The sequence below is a fragment of the Amblyraja radiata genome, chromosome 25 (genome assembly GCF_010909765.2).
Source record: "Amblyraja radiata isolate CabotCenter1 chromosome 25, sAmbRad1.1.pri, whole genome shotgun sequence".
NCBI classification, from domain to species: Eukaryota; Metazoa; Chordata; class Chondrichthyes; order Rajiformes; family Rajidae; genus Amblyraja; species Amblyraja radiata.
In genome coordinates this window covers 15,103,425-15,125,296 of record NC_045980.1, presented here as the reverse complement: position 1 = coordinate 15,125,296, position 21,872 = coordinate 15,103,425, and the positions used below count along the sequence as shown (strand labels likewise).

At 38.3% G+C, this 21,872-nt stretch overlaps 1 protein-coding gene across 8 annotated transcripts in view; it reads right to left on the bottom strand.

Annotated features, from left to right (window-relative positions):
* The window catches only part of clip1 (CAP-Gly domain containing linker protein 1), a 143,639-nt gene that overhangs the window by 34,281 nt on the left and 87,486 nt on the right, over window positions 1-21,872 (bottom strand). For 6 of the 8 annotated variants that reach the window (XM_033043221.1, XM_033043216.1, XM_033043217.1 and 3 more), the window contains 9 exons: window positions 18,829-18,945; window positions 18,194-18,251; window positions 17,076-17,159; window positions 16,303-16,459; window positions 15,798-15,963; window positions 13,079-13,294; window positions 8,058-10,331; window positions 6,326-6,463; window positions 3,374-3,480 (listed from right to left, as the gene is read on the bottom strand). In XM_033043221.1, the coding sequence (XP_032899112.1) occupies window positions 3,374-3,480; window positions 6,326-6,463; window positions 8,058-10,331; window positions 13,079-13,294; window positions 15,798-15,963; window positions 16,303-16,459; window positions 17,076-17,159; window positions 18,194-18,251; window positions 18,829-18,945 (3,317 nt within the window). The remainder of the gene's footprint in view (window positions 1-3,373; window positions 3,481-6,325; window positions 6,464-8,057; window positions 10,332-13,078; window positions 13,295-15,797; window positions 15,964-16,302; window positions 16,460-17,075; window positions 17,160-18,193; window positions 18,252-18,828; window positions 18,946-21,872) is intronic. The other 2 variants (XM_033043222.1, XM_033043220.1) reach the window with 2 other exon arrangements.

The following is a 21,872-nucleotide window of genomic DNA, read 5'->3' as shown; positions in this document are numbered from 1 at the left end:
GTTTATGAACATAATTTTGTGCACACATGGACGTACAGGTGCCAGCATGCTCAGAGGTGTAAAAAGTGCCTTGTTTAAATATAAATCACTCCAGAAGTGTAGTTTAAACCTAAAGAGTGTTTAACATTGGATGAAGTGTTTGAACCATATCCTGATGAACAGAAATTGTCCAAGGAGGATGACGGGTGGACAGTACCGTACCATGAAACACCATGCTTCTGCAGCATTGGGTAAGAATTAAAAATCAGAATTTATTGTGATCGATATCCAGTTCTCGCAAAATTTCAGGCAGCATAGAGCCTAGTCAATAAAACAAATATAAATTTATACAATCAGTATTCAATTGAATTCATGAAACTAGTTTCTAATCCCAAAATGCAACATCTTCATCATCTTGAAAAACTGAAGTCAGTACATTGACTAGGATTCATAATTCCCCCGAAACTAAGGGATGAAACAGAGGGATTGCATAATATCATTGAATATTCACTGTTGAAACAAAGCTTACACCTTTAAGGGCCTGTCCCACTTACGCGACCTTTACAGGCGACTGCCGGCACACATCATAGGTCGCCGAAATTTTCAACATGTTGAAAATTCAGCGGCGACCAGAAAGCCGCTACGATTCTTTGGAGACCTCTCACGACCATAGGCTGTCTGGACGTGAGAGGTCTCCTATGGTCGTGAGAGGTCACCCGCAACATGTCGCCAGGGGTCGCCTGTATGGTCGTGAGAGGTCTCCTATGGTCGTGGAAATGTCCCATTTCCATTATTTCTCCAGAAGGGAAGCAACTTGCCTCCCTGTTATCATGTCTACAAATAATTGATTTAACTAATGGTCACACAGGTGCCAGCATGTTCAGAGTTGAACAAAGTAATTTTGCAGAGGATCACCAGCAACAAACATAAATGGACATCCTGCCCTTCTACATTAGACAATATAGCATCACTGTGCAGCTGCCATTATGATTTGGTTATGTGAAATGTTGACATTGCCTTTTATCCTCAAATATTTAAAGATTAATGGAAGGCAACATTGGTCACCGTGCCATCATACTTTTTAACAAGAAGATTTGAATTCACTCTTGGCTGAACAATGAACTCCGTTCAGCAGGATGACTTTAACAGAGAATGCATCCATCCTAATAATATCCACTCTGACTATCCAACATCTTCAGCTGTGCCAGAATGCGGCTGACAGTGAAATAGATATTTGCAGTTTTTTTCTGCAACATTAACTCTGTTTGTCAATGTATCATCAATGATAGATTGCAATGATACATGTTATCATTCACAACATATGTTAATTAAAATATGCAAAACATGTTTGCTGCAATGAGAGATTATACAACAGAAATCAAGAATACAATCATACATTAATAAAGTAAAACATTATTTCCAAGCAGTCGTTTATCGAGATAATAAACAAGGATTTTCTTGTATTCAAAATAAATTATGAAAAATCAAATTATTTCTAAAAGAAACATTTATAAAGCCAAATGCTGAGATATTAGATATCGCAAAATGAGTTGCATGGCCATCTTTTTGTTTAAATATTCTACTGATTCTCATATTAAGATGCGTCCCAAAAATTGCTTGCAAAGGAGACAAAAGGGGATATTACATTCACATGGAATGTGACCAAACAGTCCTTTTAAAATATGATGAACCTTGTCCTGTTCCTCCATGTTTCTGTCAGAAAGCACCAACAAACAAAATGCAAATAGGAAATGTATTTCAAAAAAAGATTGAACGCCATTCAAGGAATTTTCCCCCAAATACATCTGACAATCAGCATCAATGCCAATAGTTAACATTAATAATTTCCAAAAACAATGTATTTATTTCTAAAGTAAAAAAACCCCAAAGAGCTGAAAAAACTCAGCAGGCCATGCAGCACCCATGGGGAGGTAAAGGGTAGATGACATTTTGGGTTGGAACTAGTCGTCCTACTGACATAGAGGGGAGAAAGCTGGGGCGGAGGGGAAAAAGAAAGATTGAGAAGGGGGGGGGGGGGGAGAAATTAGCAAACAAAGGTGTCACAGAAAGAAGCATCAAAATCAAGACCATATAATTTCTTAATCCTCTTGCAATCTCTGCGTTGCTCCATTTTTGGTACCACATACAACCGAATATGTAATTATTTCACCAATGCTAGCCAGGATGCTACCGACTTTTTTGTACCTTAGCTCTGGGACTCGTTTCTTACACCTCTGTCCCTTTCCCCTTTTGTGAGATGCTCCTTAAAATCTCGCTCTATGATTTTTTAATACTTCTGATTTTGTTAAAAGCCCTGAGAGGTTTAGCTATATTAAAAGCACAGCATAACTATAAGGAGTAGTCATAATTTCCGAAATTAAGAAAATTCAATGCACATGTGAGAAGGACAAGGATTCAAAATTCAAACTGTTGACAGAACAAATCAAACTTTATGGCGCAGAGGGTTGGGAAACCTGTTTCCATACTGTCTCTCTCCACAACTCCAATTCATTCACTATTTTCATTTTTATTCAAAAGGCATACTCAGAAATTAGGTGCTATATAAATTTAAGTAACAAATCCCTTCTAAGGACATGAACTGGACAAGGTATTCATTTAGTTAAATAAGAACTTGCATATGAAATGGCCAATGCAAGACTCTTTAAACACACATGAAATTAATGCCTTCAAGGAAGGACGAGGAATAGAGGAAAGTTGCATTTGGTGAAATGTGTGAGATTTAAAAAAATGATTGATTAAATTGATTGATACAGCCTGGAAAAAAGTGCATTGGCTCACCAAGTCCATGCCGATCATTGGATCACCTGATCACACTAGTTTTATGTTATCAACCAGTCAACTATTCCCTGCACAGTCGGGCAATTTTCAGAGGCCAATTAACGTACATACCCACATATCTTTGGGACTTGGGAGGAAACCGGAGCACCTGAGAATACCCGAGAGTCACAGGAAGAATGTGCAAACTTCACACATATAGCACCCGAGGTCAACATCGAACCTTGGCCTCTGGTGCTGTGCAGCTGCAGTTCTAATTCTGATAACGTTGCAAAGACAATCGTGTCTTTAAGTTTCAGTACAGCAATTGACTCCAATCGCAACCAATTAACTTTTTTTTTTAAACCAAAGGAAGATACCATTCAAATTCCAAACATGGAAACGACAAAGAAATCACTATTTCAATATCATGATCACACAAAGATTTCCATAGACAGGAGATTGGAACAAAATGAATTATCCCCCACTGTGTCATATGAAAAGCTGAAGAAGATTAGTGAAATTAATTCTTATGTTAAACGATGACAATATTGCCAGAAAAGAATCTATCTATACCAGCATGTCACTGTCATTTTGAACATTAAGTACGATTACTTACATTTCTTTGCAAAGGCTTCCTATTCTCTTATTCTCTGAGCTGAGCTGCTGTTTTGAGTGGTTCAAGTCTTCTTGGCATTTATTGTTCTGGTCCTTAAGAGCTTTCAGCTGATAAAGAAAATATAAAAGGTCTTTGCATTGAAAAATATGATAATAATTAAATAAATAAAAAGAAAATAGGTGACATCTCTTACTGCATTGAATAGAGATGGATTTTACTCCAACACGTTAACAAAAGAAAATGTTTATTAGGCAGACGATAATTTATACCGTCTCAAAACTGTGAAACTGAGGAAACTGTATTATCATTGCACAGAAAGATTAATATCTTTTTACATGCTACTCCATTAACACTATGTTTTGCTACCACAGCTAAATGCTGCAAATATTAAAATAAAACAATAATAAAAAATTACAATAACTGCCAGCCCGGGAACATTCAAATGTAGTAAACCCACCAAAGACCTGAAAAATGCACATTTTATCTTGATTCCTAAAAAAAAGTAATTCATTACACACATTAATCATTACCAGAATATACCATAACTGTTCACTGGGATTTTGATACAAAAACAGAAACAGAGAATCATCTGTTCTTTAAAAATCATACCTTAAGCTGTACAGAGAAGTAATAAGGTGAATAATTATCCTGCAAATCTCTAATATCCATTACTGATGATAAAGATAATTTCTTCCTTGAAAAATTATTCTGAAGATATGATGTACTACATGCCTTGGATATTGAACCTGAATGCTCATTGCCATCATCTGTCACATGCTTAGTTACATAACAAAGATTTTGTTGTACTGCCTCCAACCAGCTGTCTAAGTACTACAGTTTCCTGCATCTTTGCCTGTAACAAATCAGCTTTTATGCACAAATGATATCACCTAAAGCTCAGTGGACTCAAATTCCCAACATTATTTCATATTATTTATATGCGTTTCAGTAAACAACCCCAAAAGGTTTGTCTGAACAATTTATATAATAATCTGTCTCTTCCACCATATGTTTTATCTATGTAAAGAGTTACTATGTCATTTCTGTAAGACATTACAAGTTTTTTTAACCCAAATAAATTAACCTTTCTTATGCTGAAACCAGCATACTTCATTTTGAAATGGCTATAAGCTACGTACCAATATTACGCAAAATAAGAACGACAGCAATTCAACACAAATATAGTATTTTGTTGATTTGTATTGAGTGTATGTAGCTCTTCAGAACATCAAGCAGGTTTTTAAAAAAAACGTTGAAGTCCAATGGAGATTACATTATAATATAAAAGATTGCAAATATTGCTTCAAAAAAATTGCTTAAAAACTCAGTGGGTCAAACTGTATCCGTGGGTGTAAAGGCCTTAAAATATTAGGACTGCAATGTCTCAACTTGAAATTTTGACAATTCCATCTCCCCACTGTCCCTACAGATGCTGCTCGACCCACTGAGTTCCTCCAGTAGTTTGTTTTTGTGCTCCATATTTCAGCATTTGCAGGATGCTGAAATATTGGCATAAATTCAGTCTTTTAGCACTCATTTTATTTGTGGCAGACGGGAGAAGCTGCAATGGTTATGTAATTTGCTGCTGATGTGGAGTTCAACAGGTCAGACTGGAAAAGATAAGAGCAGAACTAGAGAGCAATTGGTTTCCCAACCCAACAGAGCTTCTGACATAAAGTTTGTTCGACAACCAACCCCCAATAATTAGCTCTAATTAGCACAAACGCTCTATTTTGGACAAGGTACAAGCTGAAATCACAAAAAGGTTACATTTTATGAGTCTGACTCAGAAACCCAGAATGATTTAGGTGAAGATTGGAAAGAGATGACAAAATCTTGAAGTAGGAATTGTTGATGGCAAGAGATAATATTAAAGATGTAACATTGTTATCCTTGAGTGCAAATCATAGTCGTCTTCTTCCCCCATCTCAGCAGTTTACCACAGCATATTGAGAGCTTTGAACTGCAGTTCTGGTCTCTTGTGCAATACCTGCTTTCTTTGCTTGATGGTTGCACTGGTCTTCAGTGTTTTAGGCCCTGAACTAGACGATCATCCCCTAGTTTGATGCCTTACTCTCATCTTAAGATACATTGTCAAACCTACCTATGTGAACAAGGTTTTGATCTCTGGTCCCAATAACTCCCCATTTGACTCTGTCAACATCAGTCTAATTATAATTCTCTGAAGCACCTTGGAACATTTTATGATATGAAGAAGTGTATAAATGCAAATTGTAATCTGTTACTCAAGGCATTTATTAGTGCAGCAAGTAAAGGAAAACGTGATGCTTAATGTAACATGCAGGAAGTGCATACCATTTTTTATTTGTGTAAACAAATGATCGGGATAGACATTTAATTGGAGCCTTTCAGGAATGAAGTTAGAGAACAAACACAAAGCAAGACAAACATGTAATAAAGACAAAAATTGTTGGAAATAATTAACAAATCAAGTTGCCTAGCTGCATATGTGGAGGGAGAGGATTTATGTTTCAGGCAATGACCTGTCATCAGAACTTAAAAGTAACTGACCTACAACACTACTGCTTCTCTATCTAACTTGCTGAGTATTTTCAGTTTCGATGCATTTTTTAGAATTTGCAGCTTTTTCTTGATGTTATAAATTTGCAATAATCTTCCATCAATAAACAAATGGTGCTCTGTTACCTTTAATTCTGAGACCATTAACATATTTGTTTATCGAAATTGTCAGGGATTAATCAGAGGCAATGATATGGAGTTAGTATACAGCTGATTTAACAGAACAGATTGACGGAGCTAAGTAGATTGCACCCAAATTTTTGTTAATGCATCAATACAACTGAGACATCATCCACTCTATTTTTCACCCATTCCTTACAATCATTTCAGTGCTTCAGAGCAATACTTTAGAAACCATATTGTTTAAAGTTCTGGAGCCAACAGACAAAATAGCAATGAACTGGTCGTCACCTCATTTTCAAGCTTCTGGTTCTTTAATTTGGACTCTTCCAATTCTGCCAAACTTTTATCCTTCTGTTTGTCCAATATATTTTTCTCCTTCATAACCTTCTCTAACGACTGCTCAGCCTCTTCAGCTTTTCTCGAAGCCTAAAAAATAAAATTATCTTGTGTGAATGGTGTTTAAAGTTTTAACGAAACGTGTTATACAAAAATCACTAAAATGAATTTAAACCCACCTTTCACGTGGATGCCGCAAATTAATTAAGGTTATGCAGATAACTTTAGAAAAATAGATGGTTGAAAGCTTTCATGCAAAATTAAGTAATTTAACCATTTCTGTGAAATTATGCAGAAGCTCTGTACAGTTAAATAATTAGATTTCTAACGTGATAGATCCAGCTTCATGCCAAACATGCCACTGATTCTTGTTGAATTACAATAATTAACGTGGGGGTAACCATAAGATTCACAGACATGAAAAACTGCCAACAAGCCAACTCATCTTGTGAAATAAAAACATTAACTGTATAATATTAGATATTAATTTGGACGTTTTAAAATTCAACGTATAATTTAACATTGTATAGATACATTTACATATTTTAATGCATTAAACACCTCATCGGCCAGGTTCCTTCAGAACCACATGGACTCGTGCTCGATAACATGCCCAATGACCCTGGCACCAGTCTGGTGTCTTATCAAATAGTCAATCTTCAGTTAGGAACTGTGATGCCAAACAATTACGTCAATCCAACCATAAGCACAAGGAAGAAATCACATCTGCCCATAACCTGCTGTGTACATTCTCTCAACTACATTCAAAATTAACCAAAAGTCACTGAATAGGAGTTATAAGCGAGAAGGGAATAATAATCATCTATTCTTTTATTTCCAATCTATGATTGGAACAGCTTGCTGTTGTGAAGCATTTTAGGTTTTGCAAAATCTTAGGAAATATTTAACGGAGTAAAGAAATTTCAAGTCACTACATTGAGGTTTAGTAGTTCTTGTGAATAATATTGAGACATTGTTCTGGTACTCCGTAAATAGATTTTTAAATGTTGATCTCTATTCCTGAGCTAAATAAGATGCTATTCATACCCTGGCCATGATTTGCAAACTTTAAAGTTTATTATCAAACCTCCAAGTTCCAAACACCAATAGCCAAGTGCAATGCAAGCACTCGTGCGATTGCTTGAATATTTCCACCCAATAATTTCAAATTGTTTCTGCTTTACTTGATGTTAGGCTGTTGGCAGTAAACTATGGTTTCTCTGTGGATAAGTATGAAGTATTAAGATTTTTGAAATAACTGCACTATATAAAACATAAAATTGTAACACTGAGAAAGAAATTTGAAGATAATTATATGTTAAATTTGGAGAAATGTAAAATAGTCCCACCAGTAAACCAAAATAGGAATAAAATTGGATTAAAGCACTACTTTGACATATCTATTAAACTTAAACATCCAATTTATCCACACACTTCATTAACTTTTCGGCATGTAATGTTGATTAATTATGGCAAAATGAGAAGCGGGTTTTATGTGCAAAATCCCACACCAATTATTGTAGAGACAAGCCACAAAAATCATTTCCCAGAATTAATACATTCTAAAGTAGTTATTGTTATAATGGTGATTTTAAAAGATACACCAAACCTGTTATTGCACTCATTAGTAAAAAATATGTGCCCATAACTTTCTGAATTTTATCTAAATGCTTATAATTGGTACCTCAATCTTCTCTGATAAAGTAATATTCTGATGAACCTGGAGATCTTTTAATTTGGAAGCAAGTTTCTCTTCATGTTTCAGCAATTCTTCCTTGTCACACATTAGCTGCTGCAGGGTTGTTTCAATTTCTCCCTTGTCTTGAGCAGAAAGAGCAGCTTCTTTCTGTAACTTGCAGAGGGACTCTGTTAGCTCGCCATTCTCCCTCACTAGCTCTTCTTTTTCTGTCTGAAGTTTTAGCTCTGCTGCCAGCAAATTATCATTTTCTCCCTGCAGCCTCACTTGATCCAAATCAGAAATCTCCTGACAACTGCGAAGTCCGTCCAAGAGTTTCAAAAGATTTGATTCTGAAGCCTGGAGCTCTACTTTTTCTTTGCTCAATGTATCAACCTTCTTCTTCAGCTCTTCAATGGTGGACATTAGGTCATTCTTCTCAGCTACTTGATCTTCCCTCTCACCAGCAAACTTCTTTTGTTCAGCTTGAAATCTCTCTTTTTCTTTTATTAACACATTATTTTCTGAAAGCAATTCGTCATGCTTAGCTTTAAGAACACCCATTTCATTTGTCAATACGTGGACATTATTTTCAAGTTCTGCATGAGCCTCATTCAGAGCCTCGTTTTCCATTTTTGCTGCATCTCTTTCTTGTATTAGTTGGTTCTCAAGTACTCTCACTTGTTCATTCAGTACATTGTACTTTTCCTCTAATTTCACCCTCTGCCAAGTAAGATGCTCCTTTTCAGAGCACTGTGCCTCAAGTTCAGCTACCAGCTTTTCCTTTTCTTGTAACAAGGAATGTCTCTCTAAATCCACAATATTTTTGCTCTTCTGAATTTCATCCAAATGTGTGGTGAGTCTCGAATTTGAGGCTTGGAGTTCTTCATTTACTTTGGCAGACTCGTCAAGCTTTTGCGTTAAAAGCTCAACGTTGCCGAAGAGCTGATCTTTTTCCGTAACTGTGTATTCAATTTCAGAGATGAGTTGCTGTTGGCTCAATTTAAATTCGACTATCTCACCCGAGAGAGATTCATTTTCTGCCATTTGCATGTTGCTTTTTGATTCCAAGGTTGCCTTCTCCTTTTGTAACAAGTCACATTGCGTTTCTAGCTGCGACTGCTTCAGCCAAAGCAAATCTTTCTCAGATTTCAGGGCATCTCTCTCTTCATTTAGCTGCTTTGCCTCCTCAATGGATTCCTGCAGCTTTGCAGTCAGCTCCATCTTTTCCTTAACTAGTTCATCCCTTTCTACAGTTAGTTGTCTCAGAGATGTTGTTTGCTCTTCCTTCTCCTGGAGCAGTTGAATACGTTCAGAATCTGTTACCTCCCTGCTATTCTTAATCTCATCCAAGAGTTTTGACTGGCTAGCTTTTGAAGCCTGGAGCTCTGCATTTTCCTTCATGTATTTTTCCAGCTCATTCTTCAATTGATCATGACTACTCTGCAGCTGATCTTTTGAAATAATGAAAGATTTATTTTCAAGGATAGTCTTCTGCAAACTTGAACTAAGATCATCTTTTACTTTTGTAAGAGTTTCATTTTTAGATATCACCTCATCATGTGCCGATTTCAGCAGAATTTTCTCCTTTGTTAAAGTTTCATATTGTGCTTCAAGCTCTGAGCATTTCAATAGAGTAGAATCTTTTTCCACTATCAGCACATCTCTTTCCTTCACCCGCTTTTCCAGAGCAACCGATGTCTCTTCACGAAACTTGTGAAAATTTTCGATAATTCTGTCTTTTTCTTTTGCAAGTTCCTCTCTTTCTGCAATCATTTCCCCGTGGGCCGATAACAACTCTTCCTTTTTATGATGCAGCTGGGCTAGTTCACTTTCAGCAGCTTTGCATTTTATCTGAATATTGTCTAGCTGTTTACTCAGGTCCGACTGCGAGGCTTGGCGATCCTCATTTTCTTTGGTTAACTTTTCCAGGAGCTGCTGCAAATGTTTGGCTTCTAAGGAAAGGTCGTCTTTTTCTGTGACCAAAGCGTCCTTTTCCAGACAAAGTTGTTGCTGAGTACCCTCGAGATCCTGCCTCTCTTTTAAAACTGCTGTTCTTTCCAACTGGAGATCCTCATTCTTTGATTCTAACACTTGCTGCTCTTTCTGCAGGGAGGTACACTGTAATTTCACCTCTGAAAGTTCAGAAAATAAGGACTCTTTCTCAGATTTTAGTGCACCGTTTTGCTGGATCATCTGTTCTTTATCTCCCTTCAAAGCTCTCACATCCTCTGCTATTTGCTCATACTGAGATTTGGCTGATGCTAGCTCACTGGTTAAAGACTTCAGAATTTAAGTGGGGGGGAGGGAAAAAAAAAGGCAAAAACAAAACATAGTCAAGCAGACAAATGGAAACAGCATGGATTAAAGACAGTACAAAGGAAAAGCGTGCTGCTCAAACATTAAAAAAGAAAAACACAGAGCAGTGTTTGGATTTCTCAGCAGACTTGAGGAATATTAACTCGTAATTAATCGTAAATAAATCATAAATCAATATTAAAAATGCATAACTAAAATATCTACCAAACCTTTCCTAAGCAACTCAGACCATAAACTGTTAAATAACTAAGTAAAGTTTTGTCATTTGAAATAAAATAGTTAAAGATGCAGGACATCAAATGAATGACCAAACTTTGGAACATAGAACAGTACAGCATGGGAACAGGCCCTTCGGCCCACAATGTTTGTGGACCGAAGGGCCACAGACATTGTCAACAGGCCAATGTCAACAGGATAGTGTCATCATGAAACTGAAAAGAATGCATTATAATTATGTTAATTATGTCAATGGGGAAAAGGGGGTTTTGGTCCCCCTACAGGAGTTTCCAAATAAATTGGTCTTTATAATGATTAGAGATTTATTTTTGTTACTTCTGAAAATTTATTTCTGAAAATACCAAAGACTATGTTACATTGCCTAATAGAGTCATATTGCACAAGTGTCAAATAGAAACAATAGTTTGTTAACCGGGTGAATATAGCAGCTGTGTTCTGAGGGGACAATATTTCTGATTTCTGCAGCGATATGTTTTGTCTCTGAAAAACGTGGAGAAAGGATGTTTTGGGTTGGGACCCTTCTTCAGATGTTCTGCCTGATCCACTGAATACTCCAGCATTTTGTATCTTTTTTTTGTAAACCATGGTCTGCAGTTCCTTATATTAAACTTTATTATCAATTAGGCTTGCATAATACAAATAATGTTCCCTAATTCATCGATCGTGTTATTGACATTTGCAATTTGCATAGCTGAACAACCTGTACTGTGTTTTAAGGTCATAAGTGATAGGAGTAGAATTATGCCATTTGGACCATCAAGTCCACTCTGCCATTTAATCATGGCTTATCTATTTCTCCCTCCTGACCCCATCCTCCTGCCATCTCCCCATGACCCTTGACACCTATACTAATCAAGAATCTATCTATTTCTGCCTTAATAAATCCATTGATGGCCTTCACGGTCTTCTGTGGCAAAGATTTCCACCAATTCACCACCCTCTGGCTTTCCTCCTCATCTCCTTCCAAAAGGAACATCCTTTAATTCTGAGGCTATGACATCTCGTCCTAGACTCTCCCACCCGTGGAAACATCCTCTCCACATCCAGCCTTTCACTATTTGGTACGTTTCAATGAGGCCCCCCCCTCATTCTTCTAAATCCAGCGAGTACGGGCCCAGTGCGGTCAAACGTTCATCATATGTTAACCCACTCATTCCTGGGATCATTCTTGCAAACCTCCTCTGGACCTTCTCCAGGGCCAGCACATCCTTCCTCAGATATGGTGCCAAACATTGCTCACAATTTTCTCTATTAGAAGCAATTAACAAGATGTTGGCTCCAACAGATTTACCTTGCAAGTCACAGTAATATATTCAGATTTACCACTATTTAGTGGGATACTGCTGCCATGCTACTGAACAATACATTCTTACAAAAAATAATTTAAAAACATTTATTTGCATTTATTGCTAGTAGTGTCATCAGGGGGGAGTGTTGTCGGGGACAGTCACCTTTGAGTTTTTAATCAACAAAAACAAGACAAATTAAAAAAACATGGGCGCAATAACAGACTAAATACAGCATCAGGCTAAAATATGAATAAACGTTTTGATGCATTGATGCTTTCAAATGCTTACAGCTAATCTAATTTTGTGTCTAACATGAAAATGTCATTAGAAAGTACAATAATTCTGTAAAAGTATGTGCTTCTGATAAATCATCTGAGAAACCCAAACACTTTATTGTTGTGTCAATTGACAGTTTTTCTTGTTTTCTGCAAGAGTATAGTAAACACTGAGGATTATTATAAAATGATGAATGGAAAATGAAAGTAAGAAATAAAACCACAGGATACAGATGAACAGCCAACCAAAAAGGACTGGCTGTTATAATACAAACTATTGCTGTTACAAATGCAAGTTTACTAAACATAAGCGCTAACATTAGCATATTAAACAAAATAAAAAAGTAGCTAACATATTTACTATAAAAATTTAACCGTTTACTACTTTTCCTAACCCAAATGCAAATGCATAATTTGTGAAAGGCAGAGTTGATCAAAGATATTTATTATCTGTGCTTTGGCAACTTATTGTGATCCTCCAAAATTGTCAACTCTCAAGCAGCTAACTCACACAATTACAATATTTAAATAGGAAATGTCTATGACTTGCGTACGATACAAGACTTTCTTTGACACTAGTAACCTGTTGCTGTGTAGTAGGTGCAGTTGAAATTACCCCAAACATCCAAATGTGGAATATAGAACTTATTCTACATGATACCATTGAAATGTTTAATATAAAAATATATAATTCCACAAGTACACTATCAATGGATAGTACAAAATTTAAACACGGGTGTTTTTTTTCTCTCCAATAAATATCCCATCAAATCTTGCATGCAGACAAAAATATAATTAATTGCACATCAATCTTGAATGGATCGTCTGCATAATTTCTTTCATAGCAAATACAGTGGCTTCAAAAATAGAGTACCTCTGAACTACTTAGATATAAAAACTGCAGGAATACCTGGACCTGTTCCGTTTGCTTCTGTAGTTCTTCTACAAGTTTTTCTCTTTGATTACTTTTCTCTTGAGAGATCTTCAGTGCTTCTTTGGTTTCCTGCAACCTTGTCTTGAGGTCCTTCACTAAAGTATCACGGTTTACATTTATTTCTGAAACTACTTTCTCATGGTTGTTTTGCAGTTCCTTAGTGTGTGCACTGTGCATTTCCACCTGCTGCTGCTGTGGGAATCAACAAACAAATAAAGTAAGTTTTGTAACTTTCACCTTCATAAAAATGCCTTTTATATGCTGAAGAGAAAACGGAAGGGGACTAGCCCCCAAAACAAGCAGCTAAAGATAGCTGCAATACATGCCTGGCAGAGCATCACCAGAGAAGACACCTAGCTACTGGTGATGTCCATGAATCGCAGACTTCAAGCAGTCATTGCATGCAAAGGATATGGAACAAAATACTAAACATGACTACTTTCATTTACATGACATTGCTGTGTCCCAAATATTATAGTGCCCTGAAATGGGGGGGACTATGTATAAACACTGTTGTAATTTCTACACGGTGAAACTAATGGCCTTTATTAAAATCTGTATAAAATGTATAAAAATGTATAAAATCTGACGCCGTGCACTTTAACCACATGTAATTTTTTCTATTACAAATCTCAAATTGTAGAGTACAGAAGCAAATAAATAAATTATGGGTCTTTGTCCCAAACATTATGGTGGGCACTGTAAGCGGCTGTAAAAAGACAGCCACTTCTAGTGGGGGAAGAGTTCCTTTCCATAGCTTGTGAGGAGACTGGCTCGGGTCAGCACGGCCTGGGCTGCACAAAGCAGTGAACTTGGCTGGTGGGCCACCGGGGACGGAAGTAGCTCGGTTGGCTGCGAGCGGCCGCTGGGACCGGACAGCGGAACCGGCCGCCACCTCAGCACCTTCTGCCGGCCGGCCCGCCCGCCAGCCAGCCACAGTGTCCTTCGGCACAGGCACAACCTATATATAGATAATATGAAAACGCTCATCTTGTTTGTTTATATGCGTGTGTATGATTTCTGGAAACTCCGCCAAAACGGTACACGATAGTCCTACGATTTTTGGCCCGCCTTACTCACCATTGCCCTGGCTTGTACAGTACCAAGTTTCGTTCAGATTGATGCTATATTTTACAAGTTATTGCCATTTTAAACTTAAAATAACTTTAAACTGCGCCCCCACTTGCTGGCTACGCCTCTGCAGTTGGGGGATGCCCGTCAGCCCCGCGAGTGCGCAGTGAGCCCGGTATCCGCGCTGTGGTGGGTCCGGGGGCGGGGAGAGGCCGCGCCGGGATCAGGTCTGGGGTCGGCGGTGCTGCTTCTCTGGGTCCGCGGGGAGGGAGAGGAGCGGGACCTGGGGCAAGGACTAAGCCACAGCTCCCCGCCTCAAGTACAACTTCATCGCCGACGTGGTGGACAAAACGGGGCCAACGGTGGTTTACATCGAGATCCTGGGGATGTGAGGAGAGTGGGGGGGGGGGGGGATTGAGGAAGAGGAGGAGGTAGGTAGGTAGAGGAAGGGGAAAGTGGGGAGGGAGAGTGGGGGGGATAGAGGGGAGTAGTGGGGGAGATAGGTAGTGGGGGATAGAGGGAGAGGAGGAGGGAGAGTGAGGGGGTGGGATTGGGGGAGGTGATGAGTGGGGAGGAGGGGGGGGGATAGAGGGAGAGGAGGGGAGTAGGGAGGGGAGGGGTTATGGAGGGAGTGACTGAGGGTAGGGGAAAGGAGAGGCAAAGGAGAAGGAGGGAGTGGGAGAGGGGAGGAGGAGAGAAAAGAGGGAGGGTGAAGAGGAGTGGGAGGAAGTGCTGGGGTTGAGCCTCCACCAAGTCGTGAGCCCCACCAAGGGGCGCGGACTTAACACCGGAGCTGATCCTTTGCCTGGGATAGCTCCCACCGCGGAATCAACACCAAGGGCTCACAGTCTTCGGGTGAGGCCGAGTCGGGAAGCTCCAACGTCACGGAAGGTTCGACCAGCCCCGACGCGAGGTTCGATCGCCCGGCGCGGGGGAGCTGACACCCCCCCCAATGCGGGAGCAGATCGCCTCGACACGGAGGTCCAGAACGCCGCCGGCTACAGGAGTCAAGATCGTCCCGTCAATGGGGGCTCAAGGCCCACGACCGAAGAAGAACTAAGGGAAGGACTTGAACTTTATTTCGCCTTCCATCACAGTGAGGAATGTGTAGGAGTCACTGTGGTGGGTGTTTATGTTAAAATATGTTTTTTTGAGTGATCTGTTACTTTTAATTGTATGACTGACCTGGCCAATGAAAATCCTCTTATGTTGCAAAACATACTTGGCGAATAAAGTGTGATTCTGATTCTGAATGGAGGAGGATAGCGGTAGGAAGAGGGATAGCGAGGTAATGGAGGAAGGGGGGAGGGGGTGAGGGGAGGAAGCAGAGGAGGGTTGGTGGAGGGTGGGGAGAGAGAAGATAATGGAGATAGGGAATAGGGGACTGAAGTGTGAGAGTAAGATATGCTCACATTGATCTTATTTTTTTCATTGTCATTTTAAACTTTAAAAACGTCAGCCGTCCCTGTGCAGTCGAGGGCTATGGGTGAGTGGTGGAATATTGCATTGGGGGAGCGGGGCCCAACGGGTCCCACTTGGTCTAGTCGCTTTTTAAAATCAAGTAACACACTATATTCCTTTACAGAGGGGGAGGTTAAAATTCTGAGGCACACTCAGTTTGTACCAGATCTGTTATTTTCTCCTGTAATGTTTGAAGCTCAGTCTGATTTTTGTTTTGCTGCTCTTCCTGCATCTGTTTTGCTTTATTTGTGGATTGCTCCAAATGTTCCTGTAAACAAGCGACCTTTTCACTGGATTGATGAAGCAGATCTTGTAGTTCATCCTGCCTCCTAAATGATGGAGAGAAAAAAAAACACAACTTTAATTCCCAAAATAACAACAGTAAAACACTGATAATCCAATCAATAATAATAGATATGCAATATGCAAACATCAGCACCATTTCTATCCACATGCCAATTTGGTCCCACACAATATCAGTCTAAACTATGTACAAATCTGAATGAGCAATTTATTTTCACTGCAATCCACATCTAAACCTAATTGTACTCTCCCCTCTTCAGGGCATTAAAAACATAAAATAATAATGCTTTAACATCTAAACATTTTGACAAACATTAATAGACATTTTAAATCAAAAATTATGAAAACCATTACACTCGAGGCACCTTTCTTTGAGTTTCAGCTCTTCATTCATCTTTGTTAGTTGGGCAGAGTTGTCCCCTGAAGACTTCATCATCTCAGAGATGGTGTTCGCAAGTTTGGTTTTATCCTCAGAGAGTTGTTCTGCCCTTTCCTCGTCAACTTTAGTTCTTCTCTCGAGAGCTGAAGAAAGAGAAATCCATCACTACAAAACTGTAAACAGCAAACATCACACTAATAGGTTAAACTACTTATAGTTCATTTGCTCGTCTCCTTCATTCTTTATCTTAATCCACCTAAAGAAACATTTCCCTACCCACACTCTTCACGATACAAACTATTTATTTCAGGATCTCTTTGTAACCTTATTTGGTTCGTGGAACAAGCCCCGTTTTAAATTATTTTCGTAATTAAAGTTATCATCCCTAAAATCATTGTGGAAACCTCTTCTGTGCCTTCTTCAAAATCTTCCACGTTTTACCTGAAATGTTGCTCCCAGTATTAGACACAGTATTCCAGCTGTAACCAAAACAGTGCTTTAAAGGCTCACATAATTTCCTCCTTCTTATAGTTTATACCATTTGTCACAAAGTCCAGAATCCCATACTTTTAACCACATTCTCTATATATCTGTTAATATACCCCACGCCATTCTATGTTCAAAAAGCATTCAATAAAAATGAATGATAAACCTGCCTATTTGATACACAATTAAACACAATCCAGAGCAACAATTTAAACATTGCACAAATAAACTCATTTGAAAATAAAAAATTTTACATTTTGGAAAATAACTTACCAGAAAACTGAGATTTGAGCTCCACTACCTCAGAAGAAAGAGAAGCGTTTTGCTCTTCTTTCACAAGGAGCTTTGCAAGTGTTTCTAATTGAGAAAGTATTTTAAAACATATAAAATTACAGGTTAACAATTTAAAATATTAATTTAGCCCAAAAGTTTGGGAATTAAGCTTCAAATAGAATCATTGCAATTTAACCATACCAGAATTCCATGGTTAGTGATACTGGATGAGAATGTCTAGTTTCTGGAACTCTACCAACCATTTCACTATGAGAGCCAATGGAATGAGACAATGGCATGCTAGCCAAGTGTAAGTCTCATGTAGCAATATCAGAAATAAACCTGACCATAGTGGCTAGATATTCCAGTAAGCACTGACAAAATATCAGCGTTTCCCAGTAAAGGATTAAAAAAGCATACAACCCCATCAAAATCTGTGTCATTCTTTGATTCCACATTATGCAGCATATCTTCAAAATATTCAGCCCTTTACAATCCAATCAAAATCCTTTGCAGAAGAATTTCAACCATGAGATGGGCCCAGAGTTCCACATTCACACTCACTCTTTTATAAATAGTTTTTCTTGTAAAAAAGGCTTCAATTTTGCTTTGAAAACGGTCAGTTGTTTTTTACAGTATTATTCGAGTGAATCTTACATGGACCGTTTGTTTAAAAAAAAACTTTCTAGATATTTCTTACAGGAGATTTAAAATGACAATATCTGCTGAAGATATTTGTAATATCAAACTTTCTAATAATCTATTTTTCTATCTGCTAAACGTCTATTTTTACTTCGGTAACTTTATTTCTCATGCTGTCATCACTTTTTAATCTATACAAATGCATATTAAAGTCCCTCCATTTTACCCATTAAAATTCAACCATTCTTAGTGCATTTCATTACCCACACTGGGGTCATCAATAATCCTATCTCCAATATCTTCCATATTTAGCTGTGCTATTTAGAATTATCACATTTTTCCTGTGTATTATGCTTACTTTTATCCCACTGTTTTTCTCCATGCCATATATCTTTTAATTAATTCCATGCATCATTAGCTTTACTATGCATGCGCTGCATCAGAGATGTCAATTAGTATTACCAAACCTAAGTTACCTTGTGAGGCCTCTTGCAATTTGTGTTGTGCATCAGATGCTCCATCAAAGTGTTCTTTCTGCAAGTGCATGAAATACATTTGAAAGGTTTCAATAATCAATATATGCCAGAGCGATAAATAAATGGGAATCTCTCACTTATCAAGATCAGAGGAAAAATTATACAGGTTGCCAAGGTCTAAAAGCTACTTTATACAGCAATGTTTAAACTAATCATGTTGTGATGATCTTAAGTTTTAATAACTTCTTGGTGAAAATAGATAGAGCGTTCTTCTCATCATCCACTTTTGTTTTTATCCTCTAGATAAGAGTCTCTCTCTCTCTCTAATACTCAACATCCCAAATTGACATTGTTAGCTACTTTTCTTACAGAACAAGCATTTTAACGCCCAAAACCAGTATATTTTTGAAAATCTTGTAGACAATTATAATTCTCCGTCACAACACACAAAATCGTCACACTAAAATTGTTGATTATTACTTGACCAGAAAGCATCAGGTAAAATTTGTCACCTGGCACCAATCTGCAATTGTGAAGACTGACAGCAGAGCCAGTACCCACCTTAAGGAGCGTGTCACATCTCTGCCTCAATTAGACTTTGTGTTACAGAACGTGATGTGCAACAAGTCACTTACCATCGTCTGAAGTTGTTGCTCGAAATTTTGTTTCTCCTGGCTCACTAAAGTCAGATTTTGCTTCAGATTAACAACTGACAGATCCTGCTCCTCCAGCTGTTTGGCCAAATCACTAACCTAGTAACATGTTTGCAAGTTCGTTGCAAAAAAAAGTAAATGGAATAAATGTGCTGAAACAATAGAAATCAAGAAAAACCTCAAAAATGATATAAATTTAAAGCTGCAATATAACCATATAACAATTACAGCACGGAAACAGGCCATCTCGGCCCTTCTAGTCCATGCCGAACACTTATTCTCCCCTAGCCCCATCTACCTGCACTCAGACCATAACCCTCCATTCCTTTCCCGTCCATGTAAATATCCAATTTATTTTTAAATGATAAAATCGAACCTGCCTCCACCACCTCCACTGGAAGCTCATTCCACATAGCTACCACTCTCTGAGTAAAGAAGTTCCCCCTCATGTTACCCCTAAACTTCTGTCCCTTAATTCTCAAGTCATGTCCTCTTGTTTGAATCTTCCCTACTCTCAGTGGGAAAAGCTTATCCACGTCAACTCTGTCTATCCCTCTCATCATTTTAAAGACCTCTATCAAGTCCCCCCTTAACCTTCTGCGCTCCAAAGAATAAAGACCTAACTTGTTCAACCTTTCTCTGTAACTTAGTTGCTGAAACCCAGGCAACATTCTAGTGAATCTCCTCTGTACTCTCTCTATTTTGTTGACATCCTTCCTATAATTAGGCGACCAAAATTGTACACCATACTCCAGAATTGGCCTCACCAATGCCGTACAATTTTAACATTACATCCCAACTTCTATACTCAATGCTCTGATTTATAAAGGCCAGCAGACCAAAAGCTTTCTTTACCACCCTATCTACATGAGATTCCACCTTCAGGAAACTGTGCACAGTTATTCCTAGATCCCTCTGTTCAACTGCATTCCTCAATTCACTACCATTTACCATGTACGTCCTATTTTGATTTGTCCTGCCAAGATGTAGCACCTCACACTTATCAGCATTAAGCTCCATCTGCCATCTTTCAGCCCACTCTTCCAAATGGCCTAAATTTCTCTGTAGACTTTGAAAATCTACTTCATTATCCACAACACCACCTATCTTAGTATCATCTGCATACTTACTAATCCAATTTACCACACCATCATCCAGATCATTGATGTACATGACAAACAACAGTGGACCCAACACAGATCCCTGTGGCATCCCACTAGTCACTGGCCTCCAACCTGACAAACAGCCATCCACCATTACTCTCTGGCATCTCCCATTCAGCCACTGTTGAATCCATCTTGCTACTCCACCATTAATACCTAACAATTGAACCTTCTTAACCAACCTTCCATGAGGAACCTTGTCAAAGGCCTTACTGAAGTCCATATAGACAACATCCACTGCTTTACCCTCATCAATTTCCCGAGTAACCTCTTCAAAAAATTCAAGAATAGTCAAACATGACCTTCCAGGCACAAATCCATGTTGACTGTTCCTAATCAGACCCTGTTTATCCAGATGCTTATATATATTATCTCTAAGTATCCTTTCCATTAATTTGCCCACCACTGACGTCAAACTAACAGGTCTATAATTGCTAGGTTTACTCTTAGAACCGTTTTTAAACAATGGAACAACATGCGCAGTATGCCAATCCTCCGGCACTATTCCCGTTTCTAATTACATTTGAAATATTTCTGTCATAGCCCCTGCTATTTCTACACTAACTTCCCTCAATGTCCTAGGGAATATCCTGTCCGGACCTGGAGATATATCCACTTTTATATTTTTCAAAAGTGTCAGTACTTCCTCTTCTTTGAATCTCATAGTTTTCATAGCTACTCTACTTGTTTCCCTTACCTCACATAATTCAATATCCTTCTCCTTGGTGAATACCGAAGAAAAGAAATTGTTCAATATCTCCCCCATCTCTTTTGGCTCTGCAGATAGCTGTCCACTCTGACTCTCTAATGGACCAATTTTATCCCTCGTTATCCTTTTGCTATTAATATAGCTGTAGCAACCCTTTGGATTTACTTTCACCTTACTTGCCAAAGCAACCTCATATCTTCTTTTAGCTTTTCTAATTTATTTCTTAAGATTCTTTTTACATTCTTTATACTCCTCAAGCACCTCATTTACTCCATGCTGCCTATAATTATTGTAGATCTCTCTCTTTTTCCGAACCAAGTGTCCAATTATATACTGTGGAATTATATACGCGATTCAATAATTTTGCTAGCTGATCAACATCGGCAATGATCACGAAACAGAGATCAGAAAGATTTTCCTGAATCTTGTTGCACAGAATTCCTGCTCGCATGATATTGATAGTTTCCTTATTGAAGATCAAATATAATGTTTATCTTATATAGTGCAGCTTTAATTTACAAAATAAATGCAAATTGGAATTCTGGATAAATCAATAAATTACAAGCAAATATGTGGCATGAAACAATTTGACAATGGAGAGTCAGATGGTCGAAATGAAATGTGTGAACATTTTCTAATATTCCTGTTTATGTTCTAATAAAAAAAAATCCAAGTGGATGTAGTAAGTGGATGTTGCTTCTCCAATCAATGATCAGTATTAATGAAAATAAATTGGAAAAGTAGCTAATATAAAAGTGATCATTGATGTTAAATTTGAAACCCATAAAAGTAGTAAAATAAATGCTAAGAGTACAGAACATAACCGTAGAAGACTACAGATTCCATGTCACCAACAGATATATTGCAAACAGGAAAGGAGTTAATGAGAACTCTCATAGAGTCAGAGTGTCTTACAGCATGGAAACAGCTCCACTGGCCCAACTTCCCCACACCGGCCAACATGTCCCATCTACACTTGTCCCACCTGCCTGCGTTTGGCCCATATCCCTCTAAACCAGTCCTATCCACGAACCTGTCTAAATGTTTCTTAAACCTTGTGAAAGTAAATGTCGCAACTACCTCCACTGGCAGCTCGTTCCATACACCTGCCACCCTTTGTGTGAAAAAGTTACCCCTTGGATTCCTATTAAATT